General features: G+C 42.4%; 1 protein-coding gene across 1 annotated transcript in view; it reads right to left on the reverse strand.

Annotated features, from left to right (window-relative positions):
- The window catches only part of kcnq3 (potassium voltage-gated channel, KQT-like subfamily, member 3), a 113,105-nt gene extending 97,461 nt beyond the window's left edge, over positions 1 to 15,644 (reverse strand). The window contains exons 1-2 of the mRNA XM_046320589.1: positions 15,261 to 15,644; positions 14,357 to 14,722 (exon numbers count right to left, since the gene is read on the reverse strand). Coding sequence (XP_046176545.1) covers positions 14,357 to 14,661 — 305 coding nt within the window. The 5' untranslated portion in view covers positions 14,662 to 14,722; positions 15,261 to 15,644. The remainder of the gene's footprint in view (positions 1 to 14,356; positions 14,723 to 15,260) is intronic.
- Positions 15,645 to 21,365: the final 5,721 nt, after the last annotated feature.

The raw sequence follows: 21,365 nt of genomic DNA on the forward strand, positions 1-21,365 counted from the left end.
TGAGTCATGCTCGTAATATGCTAACAAAGCATCTGCCAGACGTTATGTCAAGTGTCACCCAATTGTCCATTGTGTCTACATCCTCCACGACCCTGACAATGTGAGTTACATTAGTGGAGCACAGCCACTGACCTATCAGTTATCGGAACGTGCTGCTGTGCCCAAGGCCATGGAGAGGGGTTTCCACTTACACTGGGCCAGATCTCCTTTCCTCTCTCTGGGTGTAAGAGAATCCTCCTCAGGGTGCTCCCCCTCAAGCCTGCTACTATATTGATCTCAGTCTCCTTTAAGAGGGCTGCGGGAAACAAGATTGGAGGAGGAAGGAGAATACCAAACTGCACCCGTACATAGCCCACCTGGAATTAGCCCATCCAAATACCTCATCCCCATATTGATATCTATTTTATTTATTTTGCTCCTTTGCACCCCAGTATCTCTACTTGCACACTCATCTTCTGCACATCTATCACTCCAGTGTTTAATTGCAATTATTTCGCCACTATGGCCTATTTATTGCCTTACCTCTTATCCTACCTCATTTGCACACACTATATATAGACTTTTTCTATTGTATTATTGGCTGTATGTTTGTTTATTCCATGTGTAACTCTGTGTTGTTGTTTGTGTTGCACTGCTTTGCTTTATCTTGGCCAGGTCGCAATTGTAAATGAGAACTTGTTCTCAACTAGCTTACCTGGTTAAATAAAGGTGAATATATATTTTTTTTAAATACACTTAGAAATGGTGAGATCAGAGGAAGGATAAAGCAAGAGGTGTGTGGCAGGAGATGGGTTGGGGGATGTGGTGTGTGTGTGTGTGTGTGTGTGTTCCAAATATGAAATTAAGTCCATCTAGGGCTGTTACGGTGACTGCATTACCGCCACAACGGCGGTCACGAGTCATGACGGCTGTCAAATTCCATGTGACTGTTTAGACACAGTAATTAGGCTTCTACAAGCTCTGATACTGCTGCTGGTCATTAGCAGCCTACCCAACTACCTGGTACTCAGCACTCTATTGTCCCTCTAAATCACTCTGACATCAATGCAAATGTACTCAAAATTCGATTCAAACACTTCATGAGAGACCATGAGCTCATGTTGCACAACATTTCCTTAGGCTATGTAATTCCGTGAGAAAACAGAGTTTTGATGGCATCTATTAAAAAGGGCAGGATCGCATTGGCTAGGCCTACTATATGCATTTCTTAAGTTTCCTAATATTAAGCACATTGCTTCTCGTTACAAACAGGAGTATAGCCTACTTGGCTGACATGAAAATGAGTCACGGAAAAAGCATCCTCCATTCGTTATTAAGTGGAGAGATGACAGGTATTTTTTTCCCCTGCTGAAAAACATCCCCACAGCATGATGCTGCCACCACCATACTTCACCGTAGTGATGGTGCCAGGTTTCCTCCAGACGTGACACTTGGCATTCAGGCCAAAGAGTTCAATCTTGATTTCAGAGTCCTTTAGTTGTCTTTTGGCAAACTCAAAGCGAGCTGTCATGTACCTTTTACTGAGGAATGGCTTCTGTCTGGTCACTCTACCATAAAAGCCTGATTGGTTTAGTGCTTCAGAAATGGTCATCTTTCTGGAAGGTTCTCCCAATCTCCACAGAGAAACACTGGAGCTCTGTCAGAGTGACCATCGTGTTCTTGGTCACCTCCCTGACCAAGGCCCTTCTCCCTCGATTACACAGTTTGTCCGGGCAGCCAACTCTAGGAAGAGCCTTGATGGTTCTACATTTCTTCCATTTAAGAATGGAGGCCACTGTGTTCTTGGGGACCTTCAAATGCTGCAGAATGTTTTTGGCACCCTTCCCCAGATCTGTGCCTCGACCCAATCCTGTCTCGGGGCTCTACGGACAATTCCTTCGACCTCATGGTTTGGTTTTTGCTCTGACATGCACTGTCAACTGTGGGACCTTATATAGACAGATGTGTGCCTTTCAATCAATTGAATTGACCACAGGTGGACTCCAATCAAGTTGTAGAAATATCTTATGTATGATCAATGGAAACAGGGATGCACCTGAGCTCAATTTCGAGTCTCATAGCAAAAGGGTCTGAATACTTGTGTAAATAAGATATCCGTTTTTATTTTTAATACATTTACAGAAATTTCTAACCTGTTTTCACTTTGTCATTATGGGGTATTTTGTGTAGGATTTTTTAAATGTGTAAATCCATTTTTTAGAAAAGTCTAAATGTAACAAAATGTGGAAAAAGTCAAGGGGTCATAATACTTTCACTGTATGTTTTGATTTCTAAGACATTCTCAGGTTTGTATCATTCACAACTAAAGTTGCCAAATAACTCTAAATCTAGGGTATAGGACCCATTTCAAATGATCACTTTTACGGTGAACATAACCACCTCACGTGTTCACTCTCGCTCCGGGAAAAATATCCATTCTATTTTATTCAGCTAAGTTCAATTATATTATTCTTACTTTAAATCATGTAAAAATAATGGCAATGGACATATAAGCATATCTTGTCTGCTAAATGAACAAGCCTACAGCCTATGGTATGGCACAAAGCCAGATAACATACAGTAGGCCAACTCATATTCTGTTCTTCTGAAAAACATTTTCTTCATATCATGTTCATTTAGACCTGCCTAAAATAAAACATGTATGACATTAACCGTCTGACAAAAATGTCATGACCACCACAGTCCATTGTATGTGGAGTGGTACTGGGGAGTTGTCAGAGTCAAAGATAGTGTCTGTGTGTTTGGTCATGCTTCACATAGGATACCAAACTGGATGTTATTTTGTGGTAAAGCTCAGTGTAGTATTTCTGGTAAATGTATTATATACAGTATAATATGCAGGATATTATAGTATCATTCTATAATTTTCAAAATGTTGAAGTTATTCATAGTAATAATAACCTGAGTGGCTGTTGTATTCTGTGTCCAGTGGGTGACTTCATAATATTTTTATGCATTCAATTTATGAGTTGATACAGCTGGGTTCAAATAGTATTTGTATTCTTTCAAATTCTGAGTGCCCGGCGGGCGGCGTTTGCACTTTTGGGACTATTCCATTGGTTCCATTGCGCCAGGTAAATTCAAGCTATTTGAAGCCAGATCGGATGGTGAGTGGTGGTGTACGATTGTCCATTGACTGTGCTGCGATATTGAACAGTGACGGTGAATGGCCTTTCCTCCAATCTGGTATCTGAACACAGAGTCTGTAGTCGACACAAGCGCTGTAATTGTACGACTGAGTTTCCACGTTTCCGTATCGACAAAAAAAATAAGTCACAAGATGCCCGTCGGCGCGTCGTGGAGCCATATGTGCACCTGACCTCCTTAATTACCTCCGAATATGCCACACAAATTAATCTCAAAGACAGAGCCTGAGTCCACCATGGCTGTTACATAGATGACGGTTCCCCCCTAGGGGTTCGTCTGTTACATAGATGACGGTTCCCCCTAGGGGTTCGTCTGTTACATAGATGACGGTTCCCCCCTAGGGGTTCGTCTGTTACATAGATGACGGTTCCCCCCTAGGGGTTCGTCTGTTACATAGATGACGGTTCCCCCCTAGGGGTTCGTCTGTTACATAGATGACGGTTCCCCCCTAGGGGTTCGTCTGTTACATAGATGACGGTTCCCCCCTAGGGGTTCGTCTGTTACATAGATGACGGTTCCCCCCTAGGGGTTCGTCTGTTACATAGATGACGGTTCCCCCCTAGGGGTTCGTCTGTTACAGAGCAGTCGATCTGAGGAATGAGAAAAAACCCTGTGTGGATATGGAATGGGGTGTCGAACTCATTCCATGGAGGGCCTAGTGTCTGCTGGTTTGAGTTTTTTCCATTCAAATAAGAATTAGACAACCAGGTCAGTGGAGTTCCTTACTAATTAATGACCTTAATTCATCAATCAAATACAAGAGAGGAGCGAAACCCTGCAGACACTGACCTCCATGGAATGAGTTTGACACCTGCCCTTCAAAGTGCACTACTACTAGTGGGCCCTGGTCAAAAGTAGCGCTCTATGAAGGGAATAGGTTACCATTTGAGACGCAACCACATCTCTGTCTGAACACAATACACTCCGTCTTTGTAGCAAGTCTAAAGCACACTGCCCTTCATTCCAGCACAGCTGCCCAGACCAACCGTAGTGAAACGACTGGTACCTGAGTAGTTAATGTTTTCTGTGCACGACTTGACATAATTCAATTGGATGGCATCATCATCCTTAAGCCCTGAAGTAAGGTCCCTGGTGGGGGAGGTTGGGGCAGGGTTGGAGAACTTGTGCGCCATGCACATTACGCTTGTCTGGGCCTGGGAAAGCATAGCAGAATGTGTCTCTTGGAGCGGTGGAGGGGGAATGGAAGGATGGAGGGGGGGGGGGCAGATGAGTGCTGATAGAGCTGGACAATCGGATTTGTTCTGGCGTTTGGGATAATGGTGCTTGACGCCAGACAACAGAGTACAAAGTTAAGAGCAGGTCTTAAAAAGACAACCACTCACCATGACCAACATCCGTAAGCCAATAACAGCTCTGTCTTTGGGATGCCCCGCCCACACATCTTCAATCGTCCAATACAAATCTGATTCTTCCTCAGGTGCCCCTTCCATGGGGTTCAACTCAACCAATAGGAGCTTTGTCTGCTGACTTGTTTGTCTGATACCAAACTCGAAGTCCTCCTGAACGGAAATGGAACCGGGAAAGAAAGTGATCTCTAGTGTTCTGAAACAGAGTTATTTTCAAATCTTGACAACCGGTCAATAATCTTATTTCCTGTTCCAAAAATATTCCTAAATGTCCAATTTATCGTTCAGTGAAGTTATGTTGCTAGTAATAGCCTAAACACATTCCAACTCACGTCTTGTCATGAAGCTCACCGCTTCAAGCGAAGCCCCCCGGCATGTCCACCCCTCCCTCTAGGTCGCTCCCCAACTGGGCATTTCAGTCACATCTCGCGCCTGCATCTGTCCATCAAACGTGTGAAACAAAAACTAGCTCACCCATTCCATAGCAAGCTGCTTCATAAGTGCTAATTGGTGGAGTAAATGAAAATGTAAAACCTATTGCTGATTTCACAGGTAAAACATTTTTTGAAAAAAGGAACTATGAACCGTTCATGTTGTAACACTGGAAGTGAACGGGAAAAAAATAAAATAAGGGTTCTGTTCGGAACGATTAGAAAATAATGTCATGGTTCTGAGACTGATCAAATGTAAAAAATAACGACTGACTTTCCAGACCGTTGGGGCACAGCTTGCTGTGTACCACATTGGTCTGTTCATCAGCCAGTCTGCCAAACAGTGAGCTCAGTCGGCCAATAGTTATTTAGCAGATACTCTTATCCAGTGCAATCATCTTAATTGAGATGGCTAGGTGAGATACAACCACATATCACAGACAAATATACAGCATACGAACATTCCATTCCAGCCAAACAATGGATATATAGTGTTTTGCAAAAATAATTACATGAATTTACAATCTGAGAACAAATCATATTTTTACCCGGAGCAATCATTTCTGATGAAAAAAACAGATTTCAGTGACAAACCGCTGTCATGACAATGGTATAAATGAGGTGAATGTCTGACTCAGTGTGTGTAGATCTGTGAAAGTGATATGTGTGAATTTGTTGATCTAGAAAACAGTGTCAAGTTTGAAAAGAAAAACAATGTTTTCAAAGGTATAACACAAGTAATCCAAGTAAGACACAGAATCCTACGCATACACATACATGCCGTGTAACCCTGGTCTCGCATGCAATATGAATAGCACATGTGGTCACCGTTTTGAAGAAAAAATACATGTTATCCACTGTACTGTAAAAAGACTGCAATTCATTGAGTGCTCAATTAATGTACATGCGTTTGTGCATACTTGATTTAATTTCCCATACAGATAAGTTTACCCTGCAGCTACGTATCCAATATATCTGAAGTTAGGTGAGGGTATGTGTGATGCAGAAGTAGTGGTATGTTTTATATAATCAATAGAAACATGCATTACTCAAAAACTACATTAGTTTAGGTGTAAAACATAGGAGAGAAACTGGCAACTCAGCTTCTTTGTCCTCCAAACACTACGAGTTGAGTTTTTACCAAAATGTTCTTTTTTGGTTTCATCTGACCATATGACATTCTCCCAATCTTCTTTTGGATCATCCAAATGCTCTGGCTTAATAAGGGGGACACGTCGGGCACTGCAGGATTTGAGTCTCTGGCGGCGTAGAGTGTTACTGATGGTAGGCTTTGTTACTTTGGTCCCAGCTCTCTGCAGGTCATTCACTAGGTTCCCCCCCGTGTGGTTCTGGGATTTTTGCTCACCGTTCTTGTGAGCATTTTGACCCCACGGGCTGAGATCTTGCGTGGAGCCCCAGATCGAGGGAGATTGTCAGTGGTCTTGTATGTCTTCCGTTTCCTAATAATTGCTCCCACTGTTGATTTCTTCAAACCAAGCTGCTTACCTATTGCAGATTCAGTCTTCCCAGCCTGGTGCAGGTCTACAATTTTGTTTCTGGTGTCCTTTGACAGCTCTTTGGTCTTGGCCATAGTGGAGTTTGGAGTGTGACTGTTTGAGGTTGTGGACAGGTGTCTTTTATACTGATAACAAGTTCAAACAGATGCCATTAATACAGGTAACGAGTGGAGGACAGAGGAGCCTCTTAAAGAAGAAGTTACAGGTCTGTGAGAGCCAGAAATCTTGCTTGTTTGTAGGTGACCAAATACTTATTTTCCACCATAATTTGGAAATAAATTAATAAAAAATCCTACAATGTTTTTCTGGATTTTTTTTCTCATTTTGTCTGTCATAGTTGAAGTGTACCTATGATGAAAATTACAGGCCTCTCTCATCTCACCCTTCAGCATCTTCACAAGGTCCTTTGCTGTTGTTGTGGGATAGATTTGCACTTTTCGCACCAAAGTACGTTCATCTCTAGGAGACAGAACGCGTCTCCTTTCTGAGCGGTATGACGGCTGCATGGTCCCACGGTGTTTACACTTGCGTACTATTGTTTGTACAGATGAACGTGGTACCTTCAGGTGTTTGGAATTTGCTCCCAAGGATGAACCAGACTTGTGGTGATCTGCAATTTTCTTTTGAGGTCTTGGCTGATATCTTTTGATTTTCCCATGATGTCAAGCGAAGAAGCATTGAGTTTGATGATAGGCCTTGAAATACATCCACAGGTACACCTCGAATTGACTCAAATGATGTCAATTAGCCTATGAGAAGCTTCTAAAGCCATGACATCATTTTCTGGAATAGTCCAAGCTGTTTAAAAGGCACAGTCAACTTAGTGTATGTAAACTTCTGACCCACTAGAATTGTGATACAGTGAATTATAAGTGAAATAATCTGTCTGTAAACAATTGTTGGAAAAATGACTTATGTCATGCATGAAGCAGATGTCCAAACCAACTTGCCAAAACTATAGTTTGTTCACAAGAAATTTGTGGAATGGTTGAAAATCGAGTTAATGACTCCAACCTAAGTGGATGTAATCTTCTGATTTCAACTGTATACACCGAGTCTACAAAACATTAAGAACACCTGCTCTTTCCATGACAGATTGAAAGCCATGCTTCCTTACTGATTTCCAATTTACGAGTGTTTAAGTTTATATTTACACTGTTTTTACTCAACACTATTACAAAACATAAAACCCACTAGTCCTTACTTTCACTCGTGCTGTAGTGAATGAGCAGCCAAGTGTATCGACAGCCCTGCTTTATTATTATCATTAGCAGCTTGTTGTGTCTATTTTAAGAGGAATATTTCACTTTCTCTGGTCGTGAATTTCTGAACAAGGTAGATGTGGTGCGACTTCACCATCGGGTGGAAGACGGTGTCCCCTCTCTCTGGTCAGCCTCACCGGAGTGAGTGGAGGGAGGGAGGGAGAGAGCAGCAGAGGGTCTGCCTCTCACGGCCCAGGCTCTCTCCCTCCCTCCACGGAGACGAATGCGTTGTTCAAAACGGAAAGCGTTCAAGACAATAGAGAACTCCGAAAAAGAGATCCAACTGGGATAAATCGTTTCGAATGGTCATCCAACCCAGAAACTCGGGTATCATTTTAGATCTATGGCTTTCCAACCTGAAGACCACAGACATCATTATTTGGTAAAAGGATTTTTAAGCCTTGAGACATTTGTATGTGCCATTTAGATGGTTAAATGGGCAAAAGACCAAATATTTAAGTGCCTTAGAACAGGGTATGATTGTGTTTGCCAGGTACACTGGTTCGTGTCAAGAACTGAAACGATGCTGGGTTTTTCATGCTCAACAGTTTCCTGTTGATTGCGCACTTCTTTTTTGTTTATTTTTTCCTCTTTGCATACTATATTTATTGTTACTTTTTGTCGCTTTGTCATTTTTGGGGTAGTGTGTGTATATTGATGAGGGGGAAAAACTATTTCATCCATTTTAAAATAACTCTAACGTAAAAAAAATGTGAATATTTTCCGAATGCACTGTATGTACCGAATCATCTTGAAAGTTAGCTTGCTAATTCCTTGATCCTGCTTTGTAGTACACCCCTCTGTCCTGCACTGAAGTCAAGCCTCTGAACACCTCAACTCATGCCTCAAATAATCACAGCTGTGATCCCTTCCCAACACTAGTAGCCCTATCATTCCCATCCCCCATAATGTTACTATAATGTCTTTATTCAAATGTTTTGACGTCTGCGTCTGGTCCGCACCTATACCGTGGGTCTCCCACCCTTCTATTTTCCAAGTCACCAGCCTCCACTGGTATAGGTAATTCCATGTGAAGAAGGCATGTAGCTCAAATGTTTACTCTAACTTGCTCTAGCGCACACCTTTTGGGCTCTATGCACTCTCACTTTTGTAAAAATAATAATAGTTGAGTCGGAATATGGTTTTGACCAGTACGCTTCCAGCATCTCCTTTTTTTAAATAAACATCTGTTACATGCCATGATGAAAACCAAGTAAGGAAATGCCCTGCTTGGTAATTGCAGTCTTTCCTTTTCCAGTAAAAGGAAAGACTTCCATTTTAGCAAGGCATTATACAGTCATCTCTACTCTGAGAGCATAGGCATTGGGAGCTGTCTGCCAATGAGTGCACCAGTTTGTCTGCATGCCAAGGATCACTATACTGATCCAGGCTAGAACTGCTGATGCACAACGTCTCTCCCTTCCTCTCTCTCCCACCATCTATCTGTATTTGTCCATCCGGTTCCCCTCCCTCTCTCGGTTAAGTGTATGCACCTCTAGTCTCTCGTAACATGAGTCTGTGGAGCAAGAGTGGGTTTCAAATCAAATACAATTGTATTTGTCACATGCTTACTTACTGGGCCCTCCCCAACAACGCCGAGAGAAAAATTGAAAAATATCAACATAAATACACAATGACTAAAGAACAATAACTTTGCTATACACACACACACACACACACACACACACACACACACACACACACACACACACACACACACACACACACTGAGCCGATATGCAGTGCTGTGAGTTTATTAAGGTAGGTATGTCCATATAGCTAGTAGGGGTAAAGTGACTAAGAAACAGAATAGATCATAAAACAGTAGCAGCAGCGTATGTGATGAGTCAAAAAGGGTCAATGCAGATATTCCCGGAAGCAGAGAAAACAGTCTATGGCTTGGGTGGCTGGAGTCTGACCATTTTTAGGGCCTTCCTCTGACACCTTCCTGGTATAGAGAGGTCCTGGGTGGCAGGGAGCTTGGCCCCAGTGACATACTGGTCCATACGCACTACCCTCTGTAGCGCTTTACAGGGCACAAAAGAAAATAAACCAAGCATCACACAGTTCTGCTCAATTGCATTATGTCTGTCTGCTAGCTTCACACGCACGCTCTGTGTGTGTAAAGAAATGAATGCTTAGAAAAAAGGTATCTAACTGATGGGATAGGGTTAGGCGAAAGGTTAACAGTGTGGCTAGGGTTAAGAGTAAGGTTTAGAATCTGATTTTAATAAGCAAAATTGTAGATACAAGAATGGTTTATGACTTTGTGGCTGTGGTAACTAACGTTAGCAACAACCCTACTTTGCGAACTGCTAGTGGCATTTAGAATTCGTTAACCTAGGCTACTAGCCCCCTAAAAAATAGACAGTTCCATACTGAAAATATGCAAAAACATTAGTTTGATAAAGACAAAGTGCGTATTTTCAGTCATTAAGCCTAGGCCTACTCACCAGACAGATGTCCTGGCCATAATTAATCCCATGCAGTGTTCAATGTACAATTGTTCATCCATGTAGAAAATTCCAAGGAAAAAGCATAATAAACTCAATCGAACATCTGTATATCGAAAAGAAGACTTTGTAACACTATCAACTTGCCAATTTGAGCACCGTTTCAAATAATTACTGAAAACAACTGTTCCAGCCACAGTACTTTGTTCCATTTTATTCTGTTATATTAAATCATGTTTTATACTATAAAATAGGTGTTCCCTGTAATAAGGGCTCTGGAAATAAGATAGTCTTGTCTGCTAAACTAACAAAACAAGTCTATGCCATTGCACAGCCATTTTTACATTTGAGTCATTTAGCAGACGCTCTTATCCAGAAGGCATTGATTTTCAGAACGATCCCCCGTGGTAATCGAACCCACAACCCTGGCGTTGCACGCACCTTGCTCTACCAACTGAGCAACACAGGACTACTTTATAATATAACCAGTTGATGTTACAGTTTCAATAAATGGCACTTGTTTTTTATTTTATTTACTCATTTATTTACTACATGACCCAATATGCATTGAGAACGGGTTTCCACTGCTCCAGAGTCCAATGGCGGCAAGGTTTACACCACTTCATGGTCGAATTGCTGCAAAGAATCCACTACTAAAGGAAACCAATCAGAAGAAGAGACTTGCTTGGGCCAAGAAACACGAGCAATGGACATTCGACCGATGGAGTCCAAATTTGAGATTTTTGGTTGCAACCGCAGTGTCTTTGGGAGAGACGCAGAGTAGGTGAACAGATGATCTCCGCGTGTGTGGTTCTCACTGTGAAGCATGGAGGAGGAGGTGTGATGGTGTGGGGGTGCTTTGCTGGTGACAGTCTGAGATTTATTTAGGTTCAAGGCACAATTAACCAGCATGGTTACCACAGCATTCTGCAGCGATATGCTATCCCATCTGGTTTGCGCTTAGTGTGACTATGATTTGTTTTTCAACAGGACAATAGCCCAACACACTTCCAGGCTGTGTAAGGGCTATTTGACCAAGAAGGAGAGTGATGGAGTGCTACATCAGATGACCTGGCCTCCACAATCACCCAACCTCAACCAAATTGAAGAAACTCAAATATATTTAGATTTGTTTAATACTTTTTTAGTTACTACATGATTCCATGTGTTATTTCATAGTTTTGATGTCTTCACTATCATTCAACAATGTAGAAAATAGTAAAAATAAAGAAAAACCCTTAAATTAGTAGGTATGTCCAATTTGGCAATTAGGATTCATCAATTGTAAAGGTTGTGATAAATTAGCCATGGTTTCTCACTTTTAGCATATAGATAAATGCGAACAATTTTTTTTTTCCAGTGCCGCCTTTGTGCGTGAACACACACACACACACACACACACATACACACTCCTACCACAATTGCGAAGTGCAAAGACTTCAGTCAATGACCACAAACACACGCTAAACGTACCATAGAGCGCACACACAAACTCTTCTTGACCCTACCACACACACACTCCTGATGCTACCACATTAGGACCCTGACAGATGCAGTACTGAGCCTAACACACATATATAAATGTGACCCTGCAATGGACCACACATATAGTTCTCACCTAGGCACAAACGAGCAGTGCTTGACTTGCACTGGAATAGGTGCAGGTACTGTTTATACTGAGGTGCAGGAGCTCCACAATACCTTTGAGCTAACATTCTATAAGAGGAACAGGAGCTCAAGCAGTAGAACATTTGAGGTGCCGGTACTCCGCTCCAGTGAGCTCCTGCCCAAGTCAAGCACTGCAAATGATCTCCCTCGCTCTCCATTTGGCAAATCTGACCATAATTCTATCCTCCTGATTCCAGATGAGGAGTACACCGCCTCAGTAATCGGCTTCATCAATAAGTGCACAGACGACATCGCCCCCAAAGTGACCGTACGAAGTAATGGATTTCAGGAAATATCTGCACTGGGCTAAAGCTTCCGCTTTCAAGGAGCGGGATACTAATCCGGACACTGTGTGTCCTGCTGTGTCCTCAGACGAACCATCAAACAAGCAAAGCGTCAATACAGGATTAAGATCAGATCATACTAAATTGTCTCTGAGCTTGAAAACTATTACGGACTACAATGAGAAACCCAGCCGTGAGCTGCCCAGTGACACGAGCCAACCAGATGAGCTAAATGCCTTTTATGCTGGCTTCGAGGCAAGCAACACTGAAGCATGAATGAGAGCACCAGCTGTTCTGGACGACTGCGTGATAACACTCTCAGTAGACGATGTGAGCAAGACCTTTACACAGGTCAACATTCACAAAGCCGTGGGGCCAGATGGATTACCAGGACGTGTATTCAAAGCAGGTGCGGACCAACTGGCAAGTGTAACTGCTCGGCATCTGACCGTAAGGCGCTACAGAGGGTAATGCGTTCGGCCCAGTACATCACCGGGGCCAAGCTTCCTGACATCCAGGACCTCTTTACTAGGCGTTGTCAGAGGAAAGCCCCCAAAAATTGTCAGAGACTCCATTCACCCAAGTCATATATTGTTTTCTCTGCTACCACATGGCAGTCAGTACCATAGCGCCAAGTCTAGGACCAAAAGGCTCCTTAACAGCTTCTACCCCCAAAGCCATAAGACTGCTGAACAATTAATCAAATGGCCACCGGACTATTTACATTGACACCCCCCCCCCCCTCCATTTGTTTTTTACACTGCTGCTACTCGCTGTTTATTATCTATGCATAGCCACTTCACCCCTACCTACATGTACAAGTTACCTAAACTAACCTGTAACCACGCACACCAACTAGGTACCCCCTGTATATAGCGTTGTTATTGTTATTGTGTTACTTTTTTATTATCCTTTACTTTATTTGGTAAATATTTTCTTAACTCTTCTTGAATTGCACTGAGTTACAGCATTAGGCTAAGATCAAGAATGGTCATGAGAGTCAATTCCCTAGACCAGGGATGGGCAACTAGTGGAACCCGGACCCCTTTTGTAGGCCCACGGACCAATTTCACACAAATTGGGTACTCAGTCTGGGTCTCAACTTACTGTTGAGAGGTAGAATAATAGAATACACAAGGTGCAATTTCAAAAATGTGGTTGTGCATCAGCAGTCACTCAGTTAGCCCATGTCAACTAAATGTTTAGCGGCCAGCTATCTAAAATTGTAGTAAGCATGGTCGAATTACTGACCAGGGTGGAGCCTATTGATCATCTGTTATCATTTGCCTCCATTTTAATGAAAAATGTGTAGAACTGCTAATGTTTCTCTCCTCTCCATAGCAAAATGTTTAGAATTGCAGCAAACTTGCTTTAAAAACAGAAAAATGTTCACTATGCCCCATGTCAAAATGTGTAGAAAATTAACTTTAAAACATTTTTTTTTTTAAGTATCTCTGCTTCCACGAGGGGGTCCACTAAAATGTTTTGCTAACAAGGTGAGGGACTGATGTGGATACGCAGACCCACTGCGGCGCCTCACGATGAGTTCCATTTCTTTGTGGCCCCCACCCCATCAAAGTTGCCCATCCCTGCCCTAGACTATTGGTCAACATTTCAATTGAGATCCATTTGCTTTTGGGGCATCCATCCCCTTTAGGTGTTATTTTGTTGTCCTCTGGTGAAACAAACGTCTTTCATTGACTTAAAAAAACAACCACTTCTCCAATGAATCTAAATGAAAGGATTGCCAGACTTACATACACACAGTTACTCATCTGTGAAGAGAGTTGTGACATGGAAAAACACATGAAAGCAAAACCATACATTTTGCTCAATTACAGAAAGACTGGCTTAAAAAATGTTTATTAAATTGTGAGCGCTAAGTCTTGGAAATGGTGGACTACTTATACTCAAATTACTTGGGCGAGACTGATAAGTGAGACACTTGAGATGCTCTGAGCATATAATGCAGTCTACCTCCATTTTTATCTTAGGGCAATCATTTTTACATAAACAGTTTGGATATTAAAATTAATAAAATTGACTTGACGTTGGATAATTTTCCAAGGTGTGAGCCAGGTGAGCTTTTTTTCTTCTTTTCTATCCAGTATTCTGCCAGAGACTTTTCTCAGCAAATGTTTCAAATTGAAATACCGTAGAACAAAGGGAACAAGTTACGCATGTGTGCGAGTAAAACAGACTTCATATAGATATTTTGGTTACTTACACAAACGCGTGGTACAGTAGCGCCCATCCTCTCGGTCTCTCCAGGGCGTCATAAATAAGGGTTTGAATTCTCCGCTTCCTGATGTTATTCCGCTTAACGGGTCGCGTGTACCCCAGGGGCGTCTTGGCCAACAGTCCAAAACCCTGTGTGCTCCTTTTGAAATCTTCCCGACCCGGAGCCACCAACAAGAGAGCTCCATCTTTGTCCACCCCAGCCTCTTGGTCCAAGTCCACGGGCAGGGCTGATGCCTTTTTGTCCCTCTGCTCCTCTGAACCGTTAGCAACATTTCTGGACCTGATCCCCATGTTCACTCGTGATCCTTGGCGCCTCGCTTATGGAGATCTGGTATGAGCCGCATGTCATGATCTGAGGGGATAAATCGAGATGACTTCAGCAGAGGTTCATTTAAGGATCTGGTCCCCTTCATAAAAGGAGGTGCTTCTCAGTCTGACTGGAGAGAACATAAAGGGTGTGTGTGTGTATGTAATATATATATATATGTGGGGAGGGGGGCTATAGCTACTTTGCACACTTGACAATGCATGAGTGAATAGCTCATGCAATTGAATGGCTCAGCTTATTCAATTGGGTGCTGTGTTTGCAGCCAAGGCTATCAATTAGGAAGCGTGCCAGCGTAGGTTATTAATGCCTAGTGATGAAGCAATAATGTAGCCATGAATGGAAACATTCGACCACATTAAGAAGATTCGAGCAACAATTGCATGGCATGTTATTTCATAACCCTTAACAGACTGTCACCAGTTAATAGGCTACTACACCTTGCATTTGCATCGCTAAAATGTGAAAATAACTGATATAAAAACATAGGCTCGGCGAGCTCAGAACACTGACTAAATTATCCACGAGGGACGAGACGTCCACAGGGAGTTGACCCGTAGCCTACCCGTGCTCCAAAGCCGACTGCTCCCGACAAAGCATGATTTATGTCGCGGCTTCCTCCTTCCAGTCTACACCTGCCGCTCCCGATAAAACCAACGCTGTGATGAGCGGTGGGGTACGGATGAGAAGTCTTGCGTGGAGGAGGAGAAAGGAGTCGATACGGAAATTGAAGCATCAACGACACAAGGTAAAGATTCCTTTTTCTTACAGTGGCGAGAACAAGTTGCCTGGCTACCCAGACCATCCGGTAGGCCACGCCCACGGACGTGGAGCGCGACAGAGCAGTGGTAGAATTTAGTGTGAAACGTCAGGCTTAAGCCAGAACCGACGTCTGTACGTCTTTTCAACCTGGGCTGCAGCACAGGAGACTCCTGGAGCAGGGGATGCATTGCTGACATCGCATCCCCGACCGCTTTTGCACGTCCGCACAATTATGTAAATATTACATGATTATCAAATTAGATTCGGCACTGCCTATTTATTGCTTTTATATTGTGTTAATGGTTCGTGATAAGCAAAGCAAATTGTAATTAGGAATTGTATAGGCTCCTGAAGTAATACAAAAATATATATATGGACGTCTGTGGGTGCAAATAGGATTTGCAACACCCACTGGGCATACAGTGGTTTTCAAGGTAATCAATGTAGGTGTAATCAACGTGGAAAATACATTGAATTTGAAAAAAAGTACTGTTTTCTTCTCATTTCAACCAGCAGTGTAACATTGCAATTGGGGTAAATTGTCCATTTAAATACATTGACTATATCTGACTAACAGGTTGTTACATCAATCTAATTTCAACATAATCATCAGAACTATATATACCTTGAAATTGCGATGAGAATTCCACATGGAAACATTAAAGATATTTTTAATCCTATTCATGTATTGGGTGATTGAAATGAAGTGGATATTTGATTAGACATTTTATTTGAGGTAGTCTATGCAAATTACTATGGAAGCTGATCAATGTCTAAATGTAGCTCAGCTGAATCAACATAGCTTATTTTCAAAGCTAAGCAGGGCACATAGTCTTGCATGCTGACCAGACCGCACCAACGTGCGCACATTGATTTTGCCCACCCACATCAGACACGATCAGGATATGCAGGTTGAAATATTCATTTCTAGTCATCTCTCCTCCTTCCTTAAGGCTTATCATTATTATTTTGGACTTTATATGGTGGTTGGCAACCAACTTTAGGTGTATTGCCGCAACCGACGAGTGTGGACCTAAGTTCATCTTTCAACTACCCACGTGGGTATATGCTCCTAAAAACCACTGAGGAGTTGGCACGTGGGTATACGTTCCTAAAAACCAATGAGGAGTTGGCACGTGGGTATATGCTCCTAAAAACCAATGAGGAGTTGGCACGTGGGTATACGTTCCTAAAAACCAAATAGGAGATGGGAGAGGCCAAACTTGCAGTGCGTTGAGCGTCACAAAGAGAACCAATGTCTAGTTTAGTGCCTGGCCACACAGATGCTCGAGAGCAGTGTGGGTGCAATGATGGAATAACATGTGTACATTTATTTTGCAATGCGCAAGCGACGTGTCCGGTCTTGGCAGCATGTGACATGGTAGGCTGGTTACTACTGAAGTGCATTACCACTCATATACCAGTAGGTGTCACTGTTCAGTTAGACATTGTTGGACTGGAGCTTCACATTGTATTTAAATTTGTCGCATGCTTTGTAAACAAAAGGTATAGAGTAACAGTGAAACGCTCACTTAATAGAACAATTACAACACAAGGAATAAATACACAATGAGTAACTATAACTTGGCTATATACACAGGGTACCAGTACTGAGTCGATGTGCAGGGGTACGAGGTAATTGAGGTAGATATATAGTGTATGTGGACACCCTTTCAAATTAGTGGATTCAACTATTTCAGCCACACCTGTTGCAGGCAGTAGAATGGCCTTACTGAAGAGCTCAGTGACTTTCAACGTGGCACCGTCATAGGATGCCACCTTTCCAACAAGTCAGTTAGTCAAATTTCTGCCCTGCTAGAGCTGCCCCAGTCAACTTTAAAGAACTGCTATTGTGAAGCAGAAATGTATCGGATCAACAATGTCTCAGCCCCAAAGTGGTACGCTACACAAGCTCACAGAACAGGACCGGCGAGCACTGAAGCGCGTAAAGATCATCTGTCCTCGGTTGTAACACTCACTACCAAGTTCCAAACTGCCTCTGTTCGTTGAGAGCTTCATGAAATGGGTTTCCATGGCCGAGCAGCCGCACACAAGCCTAAAATCACCATACGCACCAAGCGTCGGCTGGTGTAAAGCTCGCTGCCATTGGACTCTTGAGCAGTGGAAACACATTCTTTTTTTGTATTCTTTTTTAATTTTACCTTTATTTAACCAGGCAAGTCAGTTAAGAACTCATTCTTATTTACAATGACGGTCTACCCCGACCAAACCCTCCCCTAACCCGGACGACGCTGTGCCAATTGTGCGCCGCCCTATGGGACTCCCGATCACGGTTGGTTGTGATACAGCCCGGGATCAAACCCGGGTCTGTAGTTGGTACTTAGACCGCTGCACTTAGACTGCTGCGCCACTCCGTCCCCCCAAAACGCGTTCTCTGGAGTGTACCATCTGATGGATGAATCTTGGTTTGGCGCCAGTCAGGAGAACGCTACCTGCCCCAATGCATAGTACCAACTGTAAAGTTTGGTGGAGGAGGAATAATAGTCTGGGGCTGTTTTTCATGGTTTGGGTTAGGCACCTTAGGTCCAGTGAAGGGGATTCGTAACGCTATAGCATACAATGACATTCTATACAATTCTGTGCTTCCAACTTTGTGGCAACAGTTTGGGGAAGGCCCTTGCTTCTTTCAGCATGACAATGCCCCCGTGCACAAAGCGAGGTGCATACAGAAATGGTTTGTCGAGATTGGTGTGAAATAACTTGACTGGCCTGCACAGAGCCCTGACCTCAACCCCATCGAACACCTTTAGAATGAATTGGAATGCTGACTGCAAACCAGGCCTAATCGTCCCAAAATCAGTGCCCGACCTCACTAATGCTCTTGTGGCTGAATGGATGCAAGTCCCCTCCAGCAATGTTCCAACATCTATTGCAAAGTCTTCCCAGAATAGTAGACTCTGTTAAAGCAGCAAAGGGGGGACCAACTCCATATTAATGCCCATGATTTTGGAATGATGTGTTCGACAAGCAGGTGTCCATATACTTTTGGTAATGTAGTGTATGTACATATAGGTAAGGGTCTTGGCAACAGGATATATAATAAACAGTAAGGGAGTGAACTTTATTTATAATAAGTGTTACATGGAGAAAATCAGACTGCTCTAAAATGAAAATGGTTGGCCCTCCATTCATCAAAATATATTTGAACTAAACCCTTCCTAAATGCTTGAAAAAAAAAACAAATAAAACAACTCCCCTAAACCCAAAATAATCATTAAAACAAAGTGGATAGCAGAGAACATGACTACCATTTATACTCACTTCTTGAACAGACCAGAGCCTTAGATATGCAGTTTTAGAAACTGGTCTTTGATCTGTTAGCATTACATGGCAATGCAGGGATTTTGACAGAGCACAAGGCTGCGGGCCAGAAGGTTGTGGGTTCCTGGACAAGATTAGGGGTGGAAAGATCTCCTTTATTGTAAAACCATTATATGAGTCTATCATTTTATAAAAATGTCATAAAATCTACATTATTTTGCATATTAGCAGAGTATTTTATAATACTACACAAATTGCCATCTTATCATATTTAATGTTCATTATCATGTTCATCTTATCATATTTCTCCAATGCCAAATCAGTGTGTCTTGTTTGCAAATAATTACATCTGAGGTGTCATTAGGAATCCTTACATGGTACTTTCAAAATTTAGGCCTAACTTTCCACCCCAGACAGAGTCGGCCTAACGACTCAGAAAAATGTAAGCTTTAACTGCTGGCTACTCTTCTGTTAACCCAACGAGAGAAGGTCACATGTGTTTCCCTAAAAGCTGTCTGGTTTTAAACATGTGATATTGTACAGAAAGTTAATAGCTTAAATCAAGTGATAGTGACAGAATTAGATTACTTCCCAAGCAAAGTCATTTTTTTGTCTACAAAAAAGTGATATTCCCATAGATATCGGAGTCACATCTTTCTCTGGTATTTTACAGCTTGTTTCTAGCCTAAAGCATCGCGGACCAAAGCACTGTTATAGATCACTTTATATAGTCAAATCCGTTTTATTTTCTTCAAAATCTTAAGCTAAGAAGAAACAGACCTGTGCTTTTTGCCATTATCTTTAATAGAAAGTAGGCCTTCACTCTTTAAAGAGTGCATGGTGGGTGGAGGAATGGACAGACAAGTCTATCGATAGCAGTCTACACTATTAGAATTAGTGGTGACTCAAGAAACCCTGGAGATCCTCAAAGAACCTGTTGAGTTCCTCAGGGAACCATTGCTAGTCACTGGTTCATATTTGCACCTTCGTTTAGTTGAGGGGTTCATGGAGGAACCTTAAATGGTTCAATGAAGCAGCAGGTTCCTGGAAGAACCCTGGAATGGAGGTGCACTTTGTAGGGGCTTGACTTTAAGCTCAATCTTTTTTTGGGCCACCCGTTACAGTAAATGTCATTCCTGTTAATCTGTTCTGTTGTATTGTCATCACATGTTAAAGTTGAACACTGACAGTTTTGTAGCTACAATGAGGCTAATAGAGGTGTCTTAGCTCCTCAAGAGCCTATGCATATCCCAAATTTGGAATAGTTACAGCTTTATATACTCAGCAATGTTTATGTTGTTAATATTATTAGAATGACGCAATCTGCATAAATATTCAAGGAAACAAACAAAATTGCAACGTACAAACTTAACATGATGAACAGGAATTACCTTTACGCTGACATGTGGCCCAAAACCTTTTGAAGTCTTGTGAGGATCTGCCTTACAACAGGCCTACAAGCCCTCAGTCCAGCCTCTCTCAGCCTATTGTGGACAGTCTGAGCACTGATGGAGGGATTGTGCATTCCTGGTGTTACTCGGGCAGTTTTTGTTGCTATCCTGTAACTGTCCCGCAGGTGTGATGTTCGGATGTACCGATCCTGTGCAGGTGTTACACGTGGTCTGCCACTGCGAGGACAATCAGCTGCCCGTCCTGTCTCCCTGTAGCGCTGTCTTAGGCGTCTCACAGTATGGACATTGTAATTTATTGCCCTGGCCACTTCTGCAGTCCTCATGCCTCCTTGCAGCATGCCTAAGGCACGTTCACGCAGATGAGCAGGGATTCTGGGCATCTTTCTTTTGGTGTTTTTCAGGGTCAGTAGAAAGGCCTCTTTAGTGTCCTAAATTTTCATAACTGTGACCTTAATTGCCTACAGTCTGTCAGCTGTAGGCAGTGGGGATTTGGGTGCAGAGTTCAACATAGGTTCTGCTTATCGAAAGCTGCAATAGCCCTGTGTGACACTTCCTCAATCAAGACATTTGACACCTCTTGTTCTGTCTTCATGAAAGGAAAGAGTTTACTTATTACGTATTTTACTCACCACTCAGCTTCTAAAACTGTAGAAACAGAATGGATTCAACTGTAGCCTATATATACATTCAGTATTTCTTTTAACAACAATATTTGAATGCTTTAATCAAAACATATTTCATGTGGTAGGAGATACACTCTCTCCAGCTGCATAGAGAATGTGAAAAATTGGTCGATGTGCCCTTGAGCAAGGCACTTAACCATACTTTTCTCCAGGGGCGCCGTACTACTATGACTGACCCTATAAATCAACACATTTCACTGCTCCTAGGTGCATTGAAAACATGTATAAGTTCAAGTCCACCTGAGCGAGTCTGACCACAAGTCAGAGACCACTATGACACATCAAATGTGTTTGATTGATCCTTTTCGTGTAAAGCGACATGTTATCAGGCAATGCAGCTTCATGGAAGAGACTGTCTACATGCAAATGCAGATTAACTGAAAATGCACAGTAAGTCCATAATAATTTAGCATAACGTGTATTCCATCATAAATCAAAAACAGATCATGGTCATTGTAGGCTATGTTGGCTCTACAATAACAGCGCACATTTCTTGTCTGACGTGTGGGCTACAATGTTGCACATTTGTGC

The sequence above is a fragment of the Oncorhynchus gorbuscha genome, linkage group LG22 (genome assembly GCF_021184085.1).
Source record: "Oncorhynchus gorbuscha isolate QuinsamMale2020 ecotype Even-year linkage group LG22, OgorEven_v1.0, whole genome shotgun sequence".
Lineage (NCBI taxonomy): Eukaryota > Metazoa > Chordata > Actinopteri > Salmoniformes > Salmonidae > Oncorhynchus > Oncorhynchus gorbuscha.